At 39.6% G+C, this 21,437-nt stretch overlaps 1 protein-coding gene across 5 annotated transcripts in view; it reads left to right on the plus strand.

The window, feature by feature from the left end:
- The window catches only part of LOC126356140 (proliferation marker protein Ki-67-like), an 80,177-nt gene that overhangs the window by 13,026 nt on the left and 45,714 nt on the right, over nucleotides 1–21,437 (plus strand). For all 5 annotated transcript variants that reach the window (XM_050006852.1, XM_050006853.1, XM_050006854.1 and 2 more), the window contains exons 2-4: nucleotides 4,816–5,003; nucleotides 11,543–11,735; nucleotides 20,998–21,059. In XM_050006852.1, coding sequence (XP_049862809.1) covers nucleotides 4,830–5,003; nucleotides 11,543–11,735; nucleotides 20,998–21,059 — 429 coding nt within the window. In that variant the 5' untranslated portion in view covers nucleotides 4,816–4,829. The remainder of the gene's footprint in view (nucleotides 1–4,815; nucleotides 5,004–11,542; nucleotides 11,736–20,997; nucleotides 21,060–21,437) is intronic.

The raw sequence follows: 21,437 nt of genomic DNA on the forward strand, positions 1-21,437 counted from the left end.
TCCTCCACCCACTGTGCAGTGTCGTTTTCTGCGCTGACGAGCACAGTAGCCAGTCTGTTGTGGTGGAGCCACCATGTACCCTCTTGGTTGTAGCCCCCTGGCACACAGGGATTTCTCTGCTATGCCTGTGCTGTTACCTCCCGCATATGCCAAGAGTAGGTGGCTGTCGCCCAGAGGCGTCGGGTCTCCCAGCAATGGCCATCCTGCCAGGTGGCCTTCGCTGCGGCTGGGTGGTGCCCATGGGAAGGGCCCCTGGTCGGAGTGAGTGGCATCAGGGCAAATGTGTGATGAAGAGTGTAACGGTGTCACTTGCTGATGATCAAATGCCAGCAATTTCTAAGTGTTCAAAGTCTCGGTACAATGAAAGGAAATATGATCCTAAATCGTCCCCCTCTCTGGCCACACCATGAGAAGAACCCCAGGTTAAGGATGGCAGTGAACATTATTCACTCCGGTACCTTGTATGTACGAGAGCTGATGGGGACTCCTTTGTCTCAATATTTGGACAAGTTTGGGGAGGTGGAGGGCTTGTCCAAATGCAATCAGGGTCAGTCTTGATAAAAACAGCATCCTCTGCCTTAAGTGCTGGAAGTTCCAGTATGTTTTTCCACTGTACTTCCAGCATCATATATTGAGATTGTGGACGTTCATCCCATCACAATACTCAGTGTGGCCTGCCTTCCATTTGTATCAACTGTGAAGAGCATCATTCCCCTTGCTCACCAGACTGCAGGGTTTTACAGCAAGAAAGGAAAATCGTGGAATAAAAGACCCTGGACCAACTGACGTACAGTGCGGCCAAGAGGAAATTTGTGCCTACATCCTGTGGCTATGACCTCTTATGCCACTGCAACAAGAACATTTGTAGCCCCATCAGTTCTGAGAGTTCCAGTTAGCTCTCAGAGCCGGAAGACTACACCTGCCCCTAGATGGTGGGGGAGCACATCCCTCACTGTTGCTCCTGCCCCACCTACCTTGGGAGCACTGTCCCCCAACCATCGGGGAAACAAATCCTCACTTCTCAGCCAGTGATGTATAAGTCTTCTTCGGCTCCTCTCGATAAGAAGGGGTCCCTTGGGTCACTCCCTTCCCAGGTTTCTGCTAGTGGGAAAGATGACATCTACCAGTGGCTGAAGTGCCCAAAAGAAGCTGGTCGTAGGGCTTCACAATCATCCTCAGTCCCAGAGTCTGAATCAGTGAAACTCTCCCAGCCAGAGAAACCCAAGAATCGGTGAGAGAAATCCAGAAAGAAGACCCCCTCAAAACCATGGGAATTGAGGTGGCACCAACACCACTGCTGCCTACAAGCTCTGAGGATGAGATTTGTGTTAGCTGAGGACCTAGAACTCACCAGATCCTCGGACACAATGGTTATAGCTTGTTGAGACTATATCGGTGGCAGCAGATGACCCAGTGGTATAGACTACCTCGTTGAGTGTTTCATGCCTTCCCGGTCTCACGATCACATCGACCCCCAGTGGAATTGCAGCGTTTTTTCCACCACCTGGCTGAGCTACGGCAATTACAAGAACTGTGGCGAATATAATAGTGTCAGGCAGAGTTATTTATGTCCTGAACTCTGCATGTTGTGAACCTGTACCCCTTCAAACTCCTCAAAGCTGTGGCTGTCCGGATACAGACAATGCAAGAAATAACTGTCTGCAAATTTCTCGTTAACTACACGTCACAGTGAACCCTATAATGCCCCATGTATAAAATGGAATCTCCTGAGTGCCCTTGCACATTGCCCCGACTCAGCTTCTCTGGCCGGATCGGCTCCACAGTCAGATGATTAAACATCTCACGTCTGACCCCAAACGATATCTCATCATCTTCAACTGGATCTTTTGCAGTGGTGTCTTTGTATCGCAATGGCGGGAGACTACCATCACTCTGGTGTTAAAACATGGTAAAAATCCAGTTGATTTGGTTACCCTGACCAACGTTCTCTATAAGCTGGTGGAACGTATGGTGTGTTGGCAGTTGGTTTGGGTCCTGTAGTCAAGTGGCCTACTGGTTCCATGTCAAGGCAGCCTCTGCCAGGGTCGCCCTACCACTGATAGTCTTGTGTCCCTCGAGTCTGCCATCTGAAAAGTCTTTTCCAGGCGCCAACGTCTGGTTGCTGTGTTTTTTGACTTACGTAAAGAATACATGACCTGGTGACACATACTTGCCACATTGTATGAGTGGGGTCTCTGGGGGTGTGCTCTCGATTTATATCCAAAACTTTCTCTCGCTTCATTCTTTCTGTGTCCAAGTTGGTGCCTCCCATAGTGCCTCTCACCCGTATTCATGAGAATGGCATTCCACAGGGTTCGGTATTGAGAGTGTATCTATATTTTTAGTGGCCATTAACGGTCTAGCAGCAGCTGTAGGGCTGTTTATGTCTCCATATCTGTATGCGGATGACTTCTGCCTATCGTACCGCTCCTCCAGTACTGTTGTTGCTGAGCAGTGCCTACAGGGAGCCATCCACAAGGCACAGTCATGGGTTCTAGCCCATGGTTTCCACCTTTCAGCTGTGAAGTTGTCATGCTCTGTCTGCATCGTACCGTTCATTTGGAACCAGAACTTTACCTTTATGACAATCCAGTCATGATAGTGCAGACATATTGATTCTTAGGACTCTCCGTTAGCTTAAACGAAGTGCTGCAGCACCTGAATGCTCTTCGCTGCTACAGCTCTACGGAGCCCTTGTTCAATTCCGTCTTGAATGTGGGAGTGCAGTTATTTTTCGGTGCCACCCTCAACATTGGGTTTGCTCTACCCAGCACACCACTGTGACGTTTGACTAGCGACTGGAGCTTTTAGAACGAGTCTGGTGACCAGTGTCCTGTTGGAGGCTGGGGTTCCTTCGTTTAAGGTTAGGTGTGCACAACTGCTCACCAGTTACATTGCACACGTTCGCAGTTTTCCTGCACATCCGTATTACCATCTCCTTTTCTCACCTATGGTGGTTCATCTCCTGCGTTAGCAGCCCAGGTCAGGGCTTACTATTACAGTGTGTGTCTGATACCTTTTATCCGAACTGGAGTCCTTGCATTTACCACCTATACATGAGGTCCATTCACTTACACCTCCATGGTGTACACCCAGGCTGCGTCTTCACCTGGACCTATCACATGGCCCTAAGCACTCAATTAACCCCATGTTTCTCTGCTGCCACTTCCTGTCAATTTTTTGACAAGTACCGAGGCCATGAAGTGGTTTACACTGACTGCTCGATGGCTGATGGTGACATCGGCTTCTCGTATGTCCATGGAGGACATATTGAACTGCATTCCTTGTTCGGTGGCTGCAGTGTTTTCACTGCAGAGCTGGTGCTTATGTTTCGTGCTTTTGAGCGCATCCGTTCCTGCCCTGTGTACTGACGCCTTGAGTAGCCTACAAGCTGTCGACCAAGCTATTCGTCATCCTTTGGTAATGACCATACAAGAGTCTGTCTATGCCCTGGAGCGGCCCTGTCGTTCAGTGGTGTTTGTCTGGACCCCAGATCATGTCGGAATCCCAGGCAATGAACTTTGCCGATAGGCTGGCCAAAAAGGGTACATGGAAACCGCTTACGGAGATTGGTTTCTCTGAACCTGACCTGCATTCTGTCGTAAGCCGTAGGGTTTTTCGGTTTTGGGAGACAGAATGGCATAACAGTACGCACGACTAACTGTGTGTCATTAAGGAGACTGTGAATTTGTGGATGTATTCCATGTGGGCATCTCGCTGGGAATTGGTTGCCCTCTGCCGGATCCATATTGGCCATATTTGGCTAATGCATGGTTACCTTCTCCGTCGCGAGGACCCACCTCGGTATCCTACCTTCGGTGTTGGGCGACAGTGCCCCAAGAGCAGCTTTAGTTTTTATGTTTTATTCGTGAAGGTGGGTTCTATCATTTGATCTGAGTTTTGACGCATGTCCTTTGGCCCTCAGTGCCCTCCACCCTAGCGCTTTTAGGGTGGAGGGTATAATGTGTTGCAGTGTTGCTGGCTTCTTTTTTTGTTGGATTGTGGCTGGCTTCTCTTTTTTATTCTCGTGGTAGGCCAGCCACTGTAATCTGCTTTCGTGCTTTACTCTCTTCTGTTTCTTGTGTCTCTCTAATGTTTTCTTGAACCCTTTTGTTCATTTTTGTGTTTCTTTCCTTTCCTTCGTTTTTGTGGTTTTTCTTTCTTTCTGGTTTTTGTTGTACGTCTTGTTTGCTTTATTCTCCCCCTTGTGGAATTGTTTTATTTGGAACAAGGGACTGAGGACCAAGCAGTTTGGTCCCTTGCCCCCTCTTTTAAACCAACCAACCACCCTGTGTTAACATACTGTCCCCACCCCCTCTGTGGTGTCATCTCCTCTCCATTATCATCTCCCACCCTGTTTATTTGCAGCCTTCTGCTAATGCATCTGCCTGTCTTTCTGCACTTCTCTCCTGTTCTGATCCTTATTTCTCCCACCTTTGTGCCACACAACTTCCTGACACTGGGCCTGTTAGCTATCTAGTCCCTAAACACTCCACCAGGCAGTGTTTGTCTCTCTCCCAACCCATACACTACTATCCCTGCCCTTTCCCCATCCCCTCCAAATTGCTGTTTGTGTCCCATGAGTTGTAGCATTCCAGCCTGAGGTGCTGGAGTTGGCAGTAGTGTGTGTGTGTGTGTGTGTGTGTGTGTGTGTGTGTGTGTGTGTGTGTTTTGATTGTGCCTGTCTGTAAGTTGATGTGTCCCATTGACCGTATGTAGTAATCTTGTCTTCCTTCATTGTTGATATTGAATATGATATTTAGTGTTGTATAGTTATGTATGCTGCAAATAGTGATTTGTCTTCATTTTTAACAGGTGTTATGTAAACAATGGCTGCAACTATTGGATATGTGAACGTAATCAAAAGATCAGGGAAGGAAGGATCACGTTTCCCAGTTACTGAAGATTGCCTAATTGGTAGTGGACTTCATTGTGAAATTAGAATTCATTTAGCTGATGTTGCTGTAGAGCATTGTTTAATTCAGTGCCAGGAAGGGGGAAAGGTAAGTAGTATCACATACTTGTTAAAATTATTTCATAAATCTTGTGTTTCAGGAATGTCCACAATCATTTGGTCCTGCAGCATGTAATGAAACGAAATAATTTAAAAAATCATTTTTAATTTGGAATGTTGAACTATTAACATTTGTATTAATGACACTACAGTGTGTTGTTACAAGAATTGAACGAAAATGCTTAGTGACCAGTAAAGTACTGTGACATCTCCGTTCCCCTTTTTGATTTCACTGTTGATGTTGAGCTGCTACTGCTACAGCTCGGTCGGTGGAATGGAGACAAGACACACAGTGATGGTTGCCCCTGTCGGATAACATGGAACAGGACCTGAAAATCTCTAAAGAAAATTGTTCCTCACATAATGTATGAAAGTCCATTTGCGAGACCGCACAGTCTTCTCAATGATGTGAATTCCTGATTTCAGTTGTCTGTTATGGTTGTATGACTTCTTATGCCCGGTTAGTTAGTTATTGCAGTATTGAGTGGATCGTTCACTACGGCACGACTGAAATCAAGAGATAATCTAAAACGCTATCTTGCTTTTGTACATCGTAATATTATTTTGGCAAAACATTCCTTTCATTGCTCAATGTTCATAAAGTCACTCATTCAATTAGTATCCACAGTTAATTAATTTTGATCAACTATCACACAGTTCAATTACTGATGGAGCCAACATGTGAGATTACCATTACTGACGAACAGTTTTTATTGTTCTTTCTTAGCATTTAGTTTAATCATCACACCACTCGCATACTGCTGGATTAGATCAATTAAGATTCGTTTAAGTTCGGTAATCATGACAATTATGACTACTTTTACAATCGGCGTATTTGTATTGTCTTTGTGTGGTCGTATTAATGTTTCCTGCTTCAGGCTAATCTGGCATTGCAGTCTCAGATACTATGTCCATTCTCCAGTGTCACTGTTCACTTTGATGAAGGTTGAGTCCAACAGTATTATCTCCAATAATTAAGGTTCATTTACTCGTTGTACACTTAACAGAATTCGCTTCAGTTAAAGTTATCAAGTCGGAGTAACTGAAGACAAAGTCTGAGCACAGCTGTCACGCAATAGTGCTTTGTTTCTATTCAAAAACAGTCTCGTAGCGTTCTGTTTGTAGTACAATAACGAACGGTGCTCTTTCAAGACTTGATAGCTAGCAAGCGACTAACTTTTCGATGCTCAAGCATTGTAGACACATTGAATTTCCTTTTCAATGTGTTTACAAATCCCTTTAACAATAAATGTTATCTCTGATCGACATATTACGTTGGACTTAACTTTTGTCGGACTGATTTTCAGTTATTACTGAGATGTTTGATAGCTAATTAAAAATAACCTTTTTCTTCTTTCTTTCTACTTTTATATCATGACATTCTCAGTAATTATTGAAATTGGTGTTCACCAAACTTTAAGGTGTTATATTATTGTCAAAGTTGTCGTACCTGTCAGGATACCACTGTTCCCTACTTTAAATTATCATGACATTCTTATTTGGGTTTCTTGGGGTGTTACAGTATGCATTGTGCTATTGAAGGGAATGTCAATATGCTGTGAAGTATCTAAAATGGCTGTTTGTAGCAAAAGCTTATAGCACATGTTCTATTTGGGAGATTCCCAAGATCCTCTTGTTAATGTTTATGGGTGTGATGAGAATTTGATTTTGTCTGTTAGTTGATTGTTGACAAGTTACAAATTCTTAAACAGTCACATAAGTTACCAGCAGTTTACAGTAAATTTTTGATGAGTCCACCTTAGCTACAGCTAACTTTTTTGCCCAACAGAACTGATACATTCCTAGTAACAATGTTCATTTAATTTTCTGTTGTGAGGGCAACAATATTGGTGGTGTGGCACTGAAGTTCTGTACTTTCTTCTGTGCACTTCAGGGTATAAAGAGTAGCAGAGGAAAATTGCAGCGAGTCACTTTGATAAAGCACTGATAAAAATGAAATACAATGTGCTATTCTTCCATATTACATTAAGAAGATGGAGGAGAAACTATATCTTGCAATATTACACATAATTGGGTCTTTCCATATTCTAGACCCATTCTAAGAAGACAGAAAAGCTGTTTCACAAATAAAATGTGCTGTTATTAACTATAAACATGAGTCGGTGCATGTGTTAACAAGCAATGCTATGATCTTCAGCTCTCAAATTCTGATAATTTTTCTGTGCATTAGTAGTAGGTGGTGGTGGTGGTGGTGGTGGTGGTGGTTGTGGTGGTTAGTTGCATGAAAAATTCCAGGTTATAGTTTTTTTGGGCCTTTCATTTTTTAGTCATAAATTTTAAAACCTCCAAAATTGTGATTTTTGTTACTTTTAAACCTTATAATCAAAAAATCTCAAACTGTTTTACTTACAGGCCTAAAATTTGTACCATTTTGTTCAGTTTCTTATAAGCTTTAAAAATATGTGGAAATTGACAGTATTAATAGCAAAGCTGGATTTTCCCAAATTAAATTAGTTAGAAAATTTCAAAATTGGATTTTTTGTTTGGAAAAAAGTATGTTACTCATACATTGTTCGTTAATGTGTGTCCCAAATTTCAGTATGGTGTTCTTGTGGGAATATACTAAAAAAAAATTATACTACTGTCATGTGCAGTACCAAGTACATACTGTAGTATGTAGTGTTTTGGACTTCTGGCTAAGGAGTAATACATCAAAAACCAAATAATGCTGTCAAATTATTGTTGTTCATTTGGTGACAATTTATTTTATTATTGTAATTATACATTTAAATTTACATTTTGCTTTCCCATGTCAACTGTGAATACATTTTCACATAATGCCATACCAATGTCTTAAAAAGAATATTAATCATTTAATTACACCTTCATGTTACAGATATATTACTGTCAATCAGTATTATTAATGAAATGGTGGTGTAGCTGTTACTATATAATAATGTTGAATTTGAGTGCGTTACAAAGATATGTCTTACTCATCTTCAACAACAAAAATATCATGGCTATCCACTAACAATTTAATTATGGTCTATGATTATGTATTGTAGCTGTCTTTTTGCCAGGTTCTGAGGCTTTTTTTATTGCAGTCAATTTGATAGTCATCTTGGTTATGAAAAAGAAAGAGCTTGTCTACAGAGGTTTACTTCTGCTTTGTCATGTCTTCATAGCACAAAGGCTAGCTACCATTTGTTGTCAACAGTTTAAGCAATAAATGCTCCAATCTGTTCAGGTGCTGGAGGATCTGGACCCACTTGAATTTTTATGTACAATAGAGCCTGGACCTCTGACTCCCCATGAGTGTAATGTTGTTATAAACTCTCTTGGCTATTTATGCTGCATGGTCATTTGTCACACATAAAAGGTGACTCGTGGCCTATATGCTATATGCCCATTCAAACAAGTGGAGGGGAGGTAATTTTGCAATATTAAACCATGCTGTGCTTCCACAATTAATATTAAAGTTGAGGAAACCACTTTCACTTTCATTTTAATTTGCATTTATTAAGCCATTGATTTCATTCTGTGCGAACTTCCTCAAATGACAAAGTGGCACCAATGTGCCAGTGTCATGATTTAAAACACTTAATTTCCTAATGAACTGTTGAGATGCACTTGTTGGGATATGACAAGTATAATATCCCCCTTCTTCGGCTGTGTTTGGTATTTGTATTCCAACATGTGCCTTTCAACATTTTACCGGGCGACCAAACTGGGGAGGGGGGGGGGGGGTGCACAATGGATGGAAGTGAAATTCCTCTCGTTCACTACACGGCACAGTGAACCCTATAATGCTCCATTTACAGAAATGGATTTTTTTTCAGCGCCCTTGAACATTGCCCCCACTCAGCTCCTCGGCCAAATCGGCTCCACAGTCAGATGATTAAACATCTCTCGTCTGACTCCACACTATATCTCCTTGTCATTTTCAACTGGATCTTATGTGATGGCGTCTTTGCATCGCAATGGTGGGAGACTAACATCACTCTGGTGTTAAAACCCGGTAAAAATGCAGTTGATTTGGTTAGATATCTGCCCATCAGCCTCACCAATGTTCTCTATAAGCTGGTGGAATGTATGGTGCGTCAGCGGTTGGTTTGGGTCCTGTAGCCATGTGGCCTACTGGCTCCATGTAAGGGCAGCTTCTGCCAGGGTCGCTCTACCACTGATAGTTTTGTCCCTTGAGTCTGCCGTCTTTTCCAGACGGCAACATCTGGTTGCTGTCTTTTTTGACTTACATAAAGCATACAACATGACCTGGTGACATCATATCCTTGCCACATTGTTGCTCGCCAGTTATGTTGCACACATTCATAGTTCTCCTGAGAATACGAATTACTGTCTCCTTTTCCCCACCCACGGCATTTCATCTCCTGCATCGGGCTCATGATCGTGGTTTGAGTGCGATCCCATCTCTCAGAACTGCCTTGCCTTTGCCCCTCTACTTAAGGTCCATTTATGTACATCACTTCCAAAGCTTTGTGTGGATCTTTTGTATCACCCTAAGGACTCCGTTAATGCCGCCGCTCTCTGCTGTCACTTCCGCTCGATTCTTGGCCTGTTCCGGGGCTCTGAAGTTGTTTACACCGACTGCTCAATGGCTGACGGTAATGCAGACTTTGCCTATGTCTGCAGAGGCCATATTGAACAGCATTCCTTGCCCGCTGGCTGCAGTGTATTCACTGCAGACCTTGTGGCCATATCTCGTGCACTTGAATATATCTGTTCCTGTTCTGGGGAGTCGTTTCTTCTCTGTTCTGACTGCCTGAGCAGCTTACAAGTATCTACGAGTGCTACCCTCACTATCCTTTGGTAGCGAACATCCAGGAGTGTATCTCTGTCCTGGAACAGTCCAGTTGTTCAGTGGTGTTTGTCTGGACCCCAGGACACGTCGAAGTCCCAGGCAATGAACTTGCTGACAGGCTACGCAGAAACTACTGGAGATTTCCATCTCTGAAACATACCTGCGTTCTGTCTTATGCCGCAGGGTTTTTCGTCTTTGGGAGTCGGAATGGCATAACAGTATGCGCAACAAACTGCATGTCGTTAAAGAGACTTCAAATTTCTGGAAGTCTTCAACAGCAGCTTTAGTTTTACGTTTTATTGGTGAGGGTGGGTTTCAGCATTTTAATGCAAGTCCTTCTTTCAATAACCATATTTTCAGTTTCTCTATTAATTTACTGTTAACCTTAAAATCAATCTCTCTCTCTCTCTCTCTCTCTCTCTCTCTCTCTCTCTCTCTCTCTCTCTCTCTCTCTCTGCAATGGACAAAAAAGTTTTCACAAGAGAGGTGATCATCATTCTTAAAAATCACTAGTGTTGTGGTTTCTGTTTGCCTTTTGCATCCTCATGCTGTTACTCAGTTTGAAATTACTTTGTGATTCTATTTTCAGCAAATAGAATCGTAGGGACCAGCTGTCATCCAATTATCATTCTTTCTAGAGTGCTCCATGGCTTGCTTTGTTGCCTGTTTTGTAGGTATGTGAAGCTTGTTGGCTGCATGCTGGCAACACTACTGCCTGCCACTGCATGGTCGCAAGTCACGAAGTAATTTTAATCAGAGTATAATGTAAAGTATTTAGCCTTCTTTTTCAGTTTTTCACTCAAAGGACAGTAGTGTAATTAAACCTTTCATAAATTGGTGTACTTCTTTCACTATAAGCCATCATTCAGCCTATTGCATAATTTTCATTTTGAAAGTCATAATTGTGGCTAAAGTAAATCAGAAGATATTTAGATAATTTGTAAAGTATTGACCACTAGCATGCAGTTACTATGAGTTTTTGAACACAGTTTTGTTAACCTGTAAAAGTTTGTAGCCTTCCACAGTCAGTGTTATCTTGGGTGAAGCCACTGCATTGGTTAACTTGAAAACACCCATGTAACTTGCTAGCTGTGCTGTTGAGGTATCTGTCCCGCTTTCTTGCAAGACATACCTGCCATAATAAACTGAGAACAAATTAGGTGTATGTAAATTCCATTATTCTTATTTTTTGTCATTTTTTTCCAGTTCATGTGACTGAAATTACAGAATATAGAAAGAGAATTTTCATTGTCTTAATGTGTTTTGTATTTCTTCCTGTTCATTTCTCAGTATTGTTCCTTTGTGTCATTGCTTTAATTTTGCTGGAGTTTGCCTTAGTATTACACTGTTCATTTTCACAAGAATAAGATTGCTTCACATACCTACGTCAGACACTTACTACCATCCTTTTCTATTCTGTTGCAAATTTTTTATTCATGGTTGTAAAGAATGTTATTTTTTGACTATAGAAATTTCTTGTGGAATAACATGTTTTTCGTCCTCAGGTAATCTGTATCATGGAGTTTTGCGAGGCTTCTATTTTGCACGTTTGTAGAACCAGTTGTATGTTCATATCATGTTTTGATCTTTTTTAGATCTCTTGCACTTAAAATGTGCTAGTGAATAATTGTCCCATTTTTATATGTTGTTTGTATTTTTCCCAATAACATGTTATTGTAGAATGAAATCCTGTAATTTTAGAGTAGAAAAATTCAGTTGTGATTATTGCTTAATATTCTTCCTTACAGTGCTCACTAAAGAACTTATGTAAACACATGCCAACTAAACTAAATGGTACTGATGTTACTGAAGTTGCAATACTGCACCACGGAGACACTATCAGCGTTTCTGACCGTTTGTTTCGTTGGGAATATGAAGAACTACCACAAATTTCTTCTGTTATGAAGCAAACTGTGGCACTGCTGCCACGTAACGTGACAGGTAATCCTTTCTGTTAAGTCTTTGCGTTGAATTTGTCATAGTGCCCTACAAAAATTGATGTGAATATAAATGGTAGGTATTTTGTCTGTGACATTGTGGAACTGGTGCTTTTGAAGTATAATCAAACACCTGGCTGCATGAAGTTACAGCTTTCTGCCAAATTAGTCCAGTTTCATGCTCAAATTGCGAAATAACAAATGTTGCGCTAAGTCATAACCCCATTCAAAATAAACAGAGATGTGATATCATGACCTTATCTTTCGTGAGTACGTAGTTTTGAAAAAGTTTAAGAATAATAGAAGCCGCAAGTAGTAATTGCAAAGACTTCGTTAGAGATAAGGTGTTGTCTTCTTTGAATTGAGGAACATCATAATTGGTACATAGCATTCTAGCTCAAATGCTTGACAGTGTAGTGGAACATTGAATATCCCAACTTGGAGCCTGAGTAAGGCATAATTCATCCCATTTAGTTCCCTTCCTGTGTCACTGTCCTATATTGGCTGCTTTTATCTACATATTATCTGTTTCTATCACAGTCTGTCCAGTAATTTTTTTCTTTGGCTTTGCCTGTTAAAAATTTCCATCTATTTGAACACTGCCATTTCCTCCTGTTGCTTTATTTTGAACAGGTGTTGAGAGCTGTAAAGCTAAGGTGTATGTGTTAAATGATGCTAATAGAATTGTTAGTGGTAGAATTGGCATGTGCTGTCATGCCTGGCACGAGTTCAGTACTACTGACACCTTTTCATCTAAAAAAAATAACCTTGTACTTCATATTGTAGAAATCAAAACTGCGTAGTTTGTATCTCCAGGTTCGTCATCACAGCCATGCAGAAATTTCTGTAGTAAATTTTTTGATGTTAATTGCAACAGATAAGGAATAAGACATTTGTTTCAGTAATATCTATGGTTTAGTTATTGTTTTTTGCTCCACTTTTGTATCAAATGATTTTTGCCCCATTTTGCTATCAAACACTTGAAAGTTTCAGCATGGGCACAAACATTGAACCACACTTTAACATACCTGAGTAAAATTGTCATCAATCTGAAGATTGTTTTGAACACCACTGAGTTTTGTCAGGCACAGTCCTGTCGGAGGTGGTATGTATTGGCCTTCCTCCAACTTGTGAATTGACTTACCCAGCCAGGTATAAAGGACCTTCAGTTTAGCCAGAATCCAAACTACTTTGTTACTATGCGTTTTTCATATCACCAAAAATTGCCAGAGGTGCACGGCAGTGATGATTGACATATCAAAGTATTGAAGGGGCCACACTGTGGTTCAGGTTAAAAAAAAAAATCATTTTAAGTGCTCTGAAAAGGATTTAGTGGAAAAAATGTTTATTCAAGCATTTAAAGATCATTTTCCTGCCACATGTTTATGTGCTACACCCACTTTTCTGCATATATTTTAGATCTTTATATTCCCTATAATGCGCGAAACTCCAGTGTGTGTTGTCTATTGTTGGAATGAAACAGTCAGTATTCTTTTATTTCTGCTGTTTGTAAACAACACGCGGTTAGGTTTGTTAAACTGTGATTGCGAGTAGTTGTTAGTTAAGTTTGCAATGCTTGTTTACATGTGTTTTGTTGTGTTTATTGAAGATGACGAAAAATAAAGGCATTTTCAAGAAATGACAATTTAGAGGAAACAAGTGTAGAAAGCTTTCTGTACAAGAGGTTATGTCGTCTGGCAATGATGTTTCTAATTGTAATTCTTCAACAAGTGCATCATCAAAAAAGCAGTCACCATTTCAAGGGAGTTTCAATTAATTTACTGTAGGTGACAAGGGGTGCAGTAACATTATTATAAATTTGAGAATATTATCAGATGTAATTTCTAAATTTGTACAATGTAGACAGTGTGGTGAGCCACAGTGTGTGAAAATTTGTGTGAGTGCCAGTGGGAGAAAGGCCTAGAAATTGCTTTTGATTAAATTTGCAGTAAATACTAAACTGTGATTACATTTGAGTTTTTCAAAACCATATGCAAGTGGCCCTAATGAAATGAATTCTAGATTAGTTTGTCTTACAGTCCATTTCCAAGGGCATGACTGCAGGGGAACATTTTGTTCAGTGGTGAACTTACATCAGCCACCAAATAAATTTGAAAAATTGACTGCAATATTAGAGAAAGCTGTATGTGAGGTAGATGAGGAAAGCATGAAAATGGGTGCTGGGGAAGCAGTGGAAGAAAATGATGGATGTTTGGATAGCGCAGTTGCACTTGATGGAAGTTGGCAGACAAGAGGACATACTTATTTGAATGGAATAGTGACTGCCACGAGTGTAGACACTGGTAAAGTGTTAGATGTGGAGATAATGTCTAAATATTGTAAATGTTGTAAAGTCAATGAACATAAAGAACCCAACTGTAGCTAATTTTAAAGGAACAAGTGGTGGTATAGAAGTTCAGAGAGTACAACAAATATTTCATTGCTCCATAGAAACAAGAGGCATACGGTACACCAAATATTTGGGCGATGGTGACAGTAAGGCATACCACAATGTGGTGAACTCTAAGCCATATGGAGATGCCATTATTAGCAAAATAGAATGTGTAGGCCATGTTTAAAAAACGTTTGGGAACAAGGCTGAGAAAACTGTTGATATGAGAGGGAAAAAACTAGAAGATAGAAAATTGTTGACCAGACGGTCAGTTAACTAAAACTGAAATAGAAAACTTGCAGGTATACTATGGACAGGCAATTAGGATAAATAAAGAAAATCTGGAGGCGGTGAAGAGAGGTTTGGGCCGTTTTCTTCCGTAAGTCCTCGACTGATAAGCCATGTCATGGATTGTGTCCATTAGGAAAGAGTTCATGGTACAAATACCATAGGGCTCAGGCAACTTGAGAATCTTATTCTGACCAGCATTCTCTTCCTGATGCTGTTATTATTACAGCAAAAATTAAACCTAGTTTCAGAGACTTGGCTCATCCTGACCTTCTAAGGAAACGTCTGCATGGGCAGACACAAAACCCAAATGAATTTTTCAACAGCACAATTTGGAACCGCCTTCCTAAAACTGTATTTGTAAGCATGCATACAACGAAACTAAGAGTTCATGATGCTGTTATTACATTCAGTTGTGGTAATATTAGAAAATGTTTGGTACTGAAAAAGCTGAGAATTAATCCTGGTGAAAGTATGACCACTGTGCTACCTCATTGTGATAAAATGAGGATAGCCGATGCAGACAGGTCTGCATCTAATATGGCCACGAAAGCAAGACAAACATCCAGGAAGGTGGAAAAAGGAGCTGGAAAACATGCTAGAGGCCAAAGACAGGCCATCATATGCAGCAGGACAGTTTTAATTAACTGTACAAATTTCAAAAGTTTTTTGTTTAAAGTCAATTTCCTGCGAACATAAAATTTTCAGTACATATGCCCCATTTTATCAGAAACTATCATAGATAAATGAATGAAATTTTCAGAGACTCTGCATAACATAAAAAGCCACCTCTGGGTACTACATTCATTAATATTCCCCATTAGTAAGTGCACAAATATTTTCTGCAGAAAAACTTAATATTTTTTGTTAATAAGTTTAAAAAAAGTATTTCTTAAAAACTATAAAATGGATAAAGTAGAGTTTAGTACAGTTTATTCTATTATCACTATGTAACATACAGTAAAAATTAACATGGGTTAGATAGGCAGGGTGTGGTCCCCTTAGGATTGACCAAGAATTGAATCTCATACCTATGGATTTGTAGTCTGGCATATTATCACCGAGTCACTTCAAAGAAATTATATAACACTCCTCATAACATACCTTTCACTGTATTTGTGTGTCGAACATAACACACCACTCCAAAATTGATGTCGTTTCTTTTATATTGACTTCTTCATGTGGGTCACAGATGATTATTCAGATTTAGCTTCAATAACAACTTAAATGTAGTATGTCCACTTTTTCGTGGAATGCAGTTTAGTGTTCATGTTTTAACAGTTGAAGGAACTTGATTGTGTTGGTTGTTGTAGATACTTGTAAAGATAAAATTAGAATTTAATGTTTTCTCTCTTCTCAGCATTACTTATGAAGTTTTAAATCATGTTTCATTGTCAATAAAAATACAATTCTTGGTAGTACCAACATTTGTGTCAGCTAAGTGTGTTTAGGAATTTAGGTTTCAGACTTAATCTCTGGCCGTGTCAGAAAAATGCCTCCGTCAGTCATTCTGTAAACAAATCATCATTCATCCAAGCACTTATGAGCTTTGTAATAAACAAGAAGTGCTTACATATTTATGATTTTGAAGGGTCTTGGTTTCTTAGATTCGCCAATTACAAACAAGGGCAATTTTTGGTTACCACGTGTGTTGCTGCATGTTGCAATGGTTGGCCTTTCCTTTGCTAGTTCTGTGCCTTTGACTGTTTCTTTGAGGCAAGAGACTTTAGAGGGAGAATTTTATAGTTCAGTTAATGATTAATCAGATAAATTTATCTTGTAAAGTTATTTTTTCAAAATGTTCAACAAACACTCTACCTGCATTGTCATCAGCAGAAAGTTTTTCACCTGAAATAGCAACTTGCCTAATGCTGTGACAGTTTCACCACCAGTGAAGCCAATCACTTGTTTGGAACTTCTTTCTTCACCTCCCAGTTGTCAATGCAATTGAAAATTTTATTTATTTATTTTTTAGAGGACCTGAAAGTGGGATTCCTTCACATATTCCCCAACAAAACCAAGCCCACTCAGTGTCATAGAAGAGCTCAAGATTCACCCCCACCCCAATGCTTTTCTAGTTCTTACAGCATTTTCACATCTACAGTTAATAAAAGAACTTAAAGATCTCTTTGTTCTTTTTCCAGTCTTTTATGGTTATCACTCCAGCATCCATTTCAGAAGCTAATTTAGTGGGAAGAGCATGGTGGTGCAGTAGTTAACACTGAACTTTTCTGGATGATGACAGTTCAAACCCAAGTCCGGTCATTCAGACTTAGAGAAGTCACGTATAATCTAAATTACCACAAGCAAATGTCGAAATGGTTCCTTTGAAAGCGCAGTGCCAATCTCCTTCCCAACCTTTGACACATTTCAGTCTTGCGTTGTCTGTAATGACCTTGATGTCGATGGGACGTTAACTTTAACCACCACCACCACCTCCTCTTAATTTACTAAGTACCTCACCTTTGAACACAACGTTTAATTTTCAGATTTTCCAGTATTCCTCATACTTCTTAATCAAAAGTCAGTGAACTGTATAAATCTGCACTCCAACTTTTAAATGAACAGGAATACAATAATAAACATAAAAAGTATACAGATAACTGCAGATTAGAGTACAGTAAAGAGAACAGTGTAACAGTACAGCAGTCTGTCAGCTGAGCATGTGGGAGGAGCATGACTCATGCGGACACCTGCTTTGATGAATAAAATCGACTGATACTGCTGGCACTGTTCGGCATGGAGCACAGACAGATGGTCGGACACATGGGCAGATTATCTGAAGAGTCGGTTAGTTAAAGGTTGGATAATAAACATTCTACTGTACTTACAATGTGTGAAGTGTCACCGCGTAATTCTGGTAATGGCCACAGGAAACTTAACCCTTTTAGTGCCAAATACGATCTGATTGTGATCCAGATTTTCGGCGAAAAATGCCAGTAACGATCTGATCGTGATGCCCTTCTCGCTCATTTTTTCCGCGCTTGAAGGCAAAGTTGTTAGTATTTCCTAGCCAAGACACAGAAGGAAAGTCGAAGGCACAGCATATCGATCTTCTTTTCGATTGTCAGTGCGATATTTCGAGGAAAATAAACTTCTCTGGTGGTGTTTATTTACCGATTATTTCGCAGTAGCATGGTGTCGTCAAGTAAGAAGTTGCGGTTCGATAGAAGTAATTTAGACAAAAAATTGATAAGTAGTGGAAGTGAAGATGAATTTGCAAGATTTGCAGAAAGTGAATCGGATTGAGATGTCCGGTGGAGAGGAGGACTCGTTTTTTTTCGTCAAGGGACAATTGTGCGTCAGCAAATGACGACAACCAAACACAACTAAATTGCAGTGCAAATACTTTTGTTGAAGTAATGGATGAGGCATCAGATAATCCACCCCCTCCAAGCTTTGTGTATGCAGAAGTATGAGGCCCTAAACATATACCAAAAAACGCCACACCAATTGATTTTTTTCAGTTTGTTCTTCTCGCTGCAGCTTTTTACGATTATCATGACAGAGGCTAACAGATACGCTCGCCGGGTGATTGTCAACGCATTTATCGCCAAATTCGAGACTCGGTGGCAGCCAAAAACTGTAGCAGAAATGAGGGCTTTTATAGCAGTGATTTTGAATATGGGACTGATAAAAAAGACGCTTTTTAGTTATTGGTCAACTGATGCAAACCTGTTGACACTGTGGTTTTCGCAAATGTTTTCACGCAACAGGTTTCAGTAGTTGCTGCGGCAAAACTTCACCCTCCTGGTCGCCCATTATATGAGCCAACAAAGTTTTCCGTCGCTACTACACTCCACACCAGCAACTGAGTGTTGATGAAAGTTTTGTTGGGACAAAGGCGCACTCACAGCTAATCCAGTACCTTCCAATAAACATCATCACAGATGGGGAGTCAAATTTTGGCTGCTGTGTGATTGTTGTAAATTACTGCCTAGGGCTTTATGCATACCGTGGTGCAAAAAGTGATGACAAAAACGAAATAAAAGAGAATGGCCTGGGATATGTAGTCGTCATGAAACTACTAACTCTTGGGAGCTACATGCAAAAAGGTTACCATGTGTTTTGTGATAACTTTTTTACACCTATTCCTCTGGCAGAAAATTCGTGCCACGTGGTCTTCTGTCGAATTATGCTGTAGGTCAGCTAAAGTTTTTAAAGAAATCTTTTATACTTTTCTGTGGCTTCAGACAGAAGAAATCAGAGAAATCCAGTCCTCCTTGTGAGTACATCATCCTCTGCTACATCATCAGAAAAGACAATTCACAATAGACAGTCGGTCAAGAAACCAGATGTTATTTTTTAATATAATAAGTACATGGGTGGCATTAACTCATCTGATATGATGACATGCTGCTATTTAGATGACAGGAGGACTGTCAAAATGTGGAAGAAGGTAGTGTTTGGCATAATTGCCAGTATGTTGCTGAATGCATAAGGAAAGCCTAAACCCCAGCGACAAACCACTGACACAGCTGAAGTTTAACATCATAGTCATTTGCAAACTTTCTAAAACAGTGGTTTCAGACAAGGACTGCAACCACAAGTGCAATAGATACAAATGGACCTGCTCCAACAATATATGGTGTAGAGACTCTTTCAGGGAGAAAGGAACGCTACTGTAGTGTTTGTTCTACGAAGGATAAGAAGCGGTGTTCATGAACACTATGTGTTTGTTGCAAGAAAGGACTGCATCCTTCATGTGTTGGTCAGCATGTGTGCAAGTAGTTGTCATAGCTGCAACCTCACATTTGTCAGTGTTTTATGACTGAAGAACTGAGAACACGTTCATAGCAAAACAATTTTTTTTGTAATGTTATGTTCTTTTTTATTTTTTTCTCAGTGAAATAAAAAATGGTGTTTTTGTTAAGGATACTACAGAGATTCTATATATACCTGAAATTTTTGAGTATATCATCATTTGATGGGTCTCAGAGTAAACTGAAATCAAAGTTTTAATTTTTTTCGATAAACCCCATCATGAAAATATTTTTTTTATTTGAAAATGTGTTCTTTGATAATGTGTATTGCACATATTACTGTAGCCAGCAGCATTCCCTAAAAATTAAAAAAAAATTACATTCCTTTATGCATTAGTTTAGATTTTATTGCAAGTGTGGCAGAGGTCTGCATTTTACTGTAAAATTGCATGGCACTTTTAACATGATCTTTTGAGAAAACATCTGGCACTAAAAGGGTTAAGTGCAATAATATTGTGATAGGGTGATACCAAATGTGTAATAGGTGTGATGGATGCATAGCTGTTTATGATGTGGTGTTTGAAGTCAGATGGATTTTTGTAACAAAATGGATTGTCAGAAAGGAAGATGTTGAATGTGACTAAGCAGTATATATGTAGTTTTGTCCTAAGTAAAATAGAACATGATTACGAAAACAGTTGGTTACAAAATGCTGTTTCAAAAGTGAATGTTTGTAGGTAATGTCAGGAGGAGGATAAATTAAAGAACAGCAGTTCTACATGCCAAACTTCCAAGGGATCAAAGTAGAAAAGGCAGAAGATTGTTCAGTACATGCAAGGGAAGCACAGCGGAGACTTCTCAATTACTGGAGAATTTGTCAAAATGAAGGCAAATGAGATAAAGAAATCTGCCTATAAATTTAACTTATATCTGTTCTGAACTTGGGGCCTTTGACTGCTTAAATTTCAACAATACAAGGAGAAATAAAATAAACACATGGAATTGGTTTACATTAATTTTTATGTACACTTTCTCTGTGGTATCGCTGTTTTAAATCATCACCTGGGATGATAGTTTTACCTAACCAATGAGAGGGGACAAGAGGCATTTGTGTTCCAAACATGTTGCAGTTTCCAAAGTTCTGGTTATGGCGCAACCTGAGAACATTAGTACGATGACCTCAGCAGCAATAGTTTAGTGTAAAAGTATAAAACAACCTTGTAATAGTTGAATAATGAATTTGGGGAAACCTGCTTTCTTGTGGAAAATATAGTACTTAGGCAAAAGTGTTCTCTTATACTATTGAATGGACATTCGGTTCCCAATAATTTGTTAGTTGACTGTGTTGAGTTGGCTTATTGTACTATTTAATGACACTTCGAACCCCATGGTACTGTAAGCACAACGGTCTTGAAATCATTCACAATGTGATGTTTCAGTCACCACTGTACATGTTTACAGTAATGTCACCGCGTAATTCTGGTAATAGCCACAGGAAACTTAAGTGTGATCGATACCAACTATGTAATAGGAGTGATGGATGCATGGCTGTTTATGATGTGTTGTTTGAAGTCGGATGGATTTTTGTAACAAAATGGATTGTCAGAAAGGAAGATGTTGAATGTGACTAAGCAGTATGTATGTAGTTTTGTCCTAAGTAAAATTCAACATGATGATGAAAGCTCAGCAAAAATTCTCAGCGATTGAAAAAAATAAGTCCCCCCACCTTGGCTAAGACTCGTATACTCACTACTTTGGCGTTTGACACAACATTTTTTTTAATGATCCAAAATTATTATTGCTTATTATTTGACATAAAAACTTACTCCCTCAATTATGAACTTAGTTTCATAATGTAATGTGTGTTCTCGTTTTATTCACAGATGATATGGGATCTTCAAAGCGACTGGTGGCTGTTGTATCACCACAGATCAGAGACAGACAGGTAAGTTCACATTGAAGATGAGCTTACGTTGTTAGGTTGTTTTTGTCTGTAAGACAATGCTTTGTTTTTTGTATTTTATGAAAAAATGTTGCATATGTGTGCTATTGGAAAGTGCCAAAATTTAATTTCAATGCTTCAGCCCTTTGTCATTCTCAGTTAATACAAATTGTCTTCATAATAGTACAATGTTATAATAAATTAATGTTTGAAGCAACATCTTAAGAGCTGCTGTAGCTATATTATTTTACATATTGTCTTAAGGCTTTGCACACAAACGGAAAAAATTTTTAAACAAATATATATTAAATGTGTGCCCCCCTACTGATTCTACAGATATAAATAATTTATAAAGTGCTTCCCACATTTGGCTTAGTATGT

The sequence above is a fragment of the Schistocerca gregaria genome, chromosome 3 (genome assembly GCF_023897955.1).
Source record: "Schistocerca gregaria isolate iqSchGreg1 chromosome 3, iqSchGreg1.2, whole genome shotgun sequence".
In the NCBI taxonomy this organism is placed as follows: Eukaryota; Metazoa; Arthropoda; class Insecta; order Orthoptera; family Acrididae; genus Schistocerca; species Schistocerca gregaria.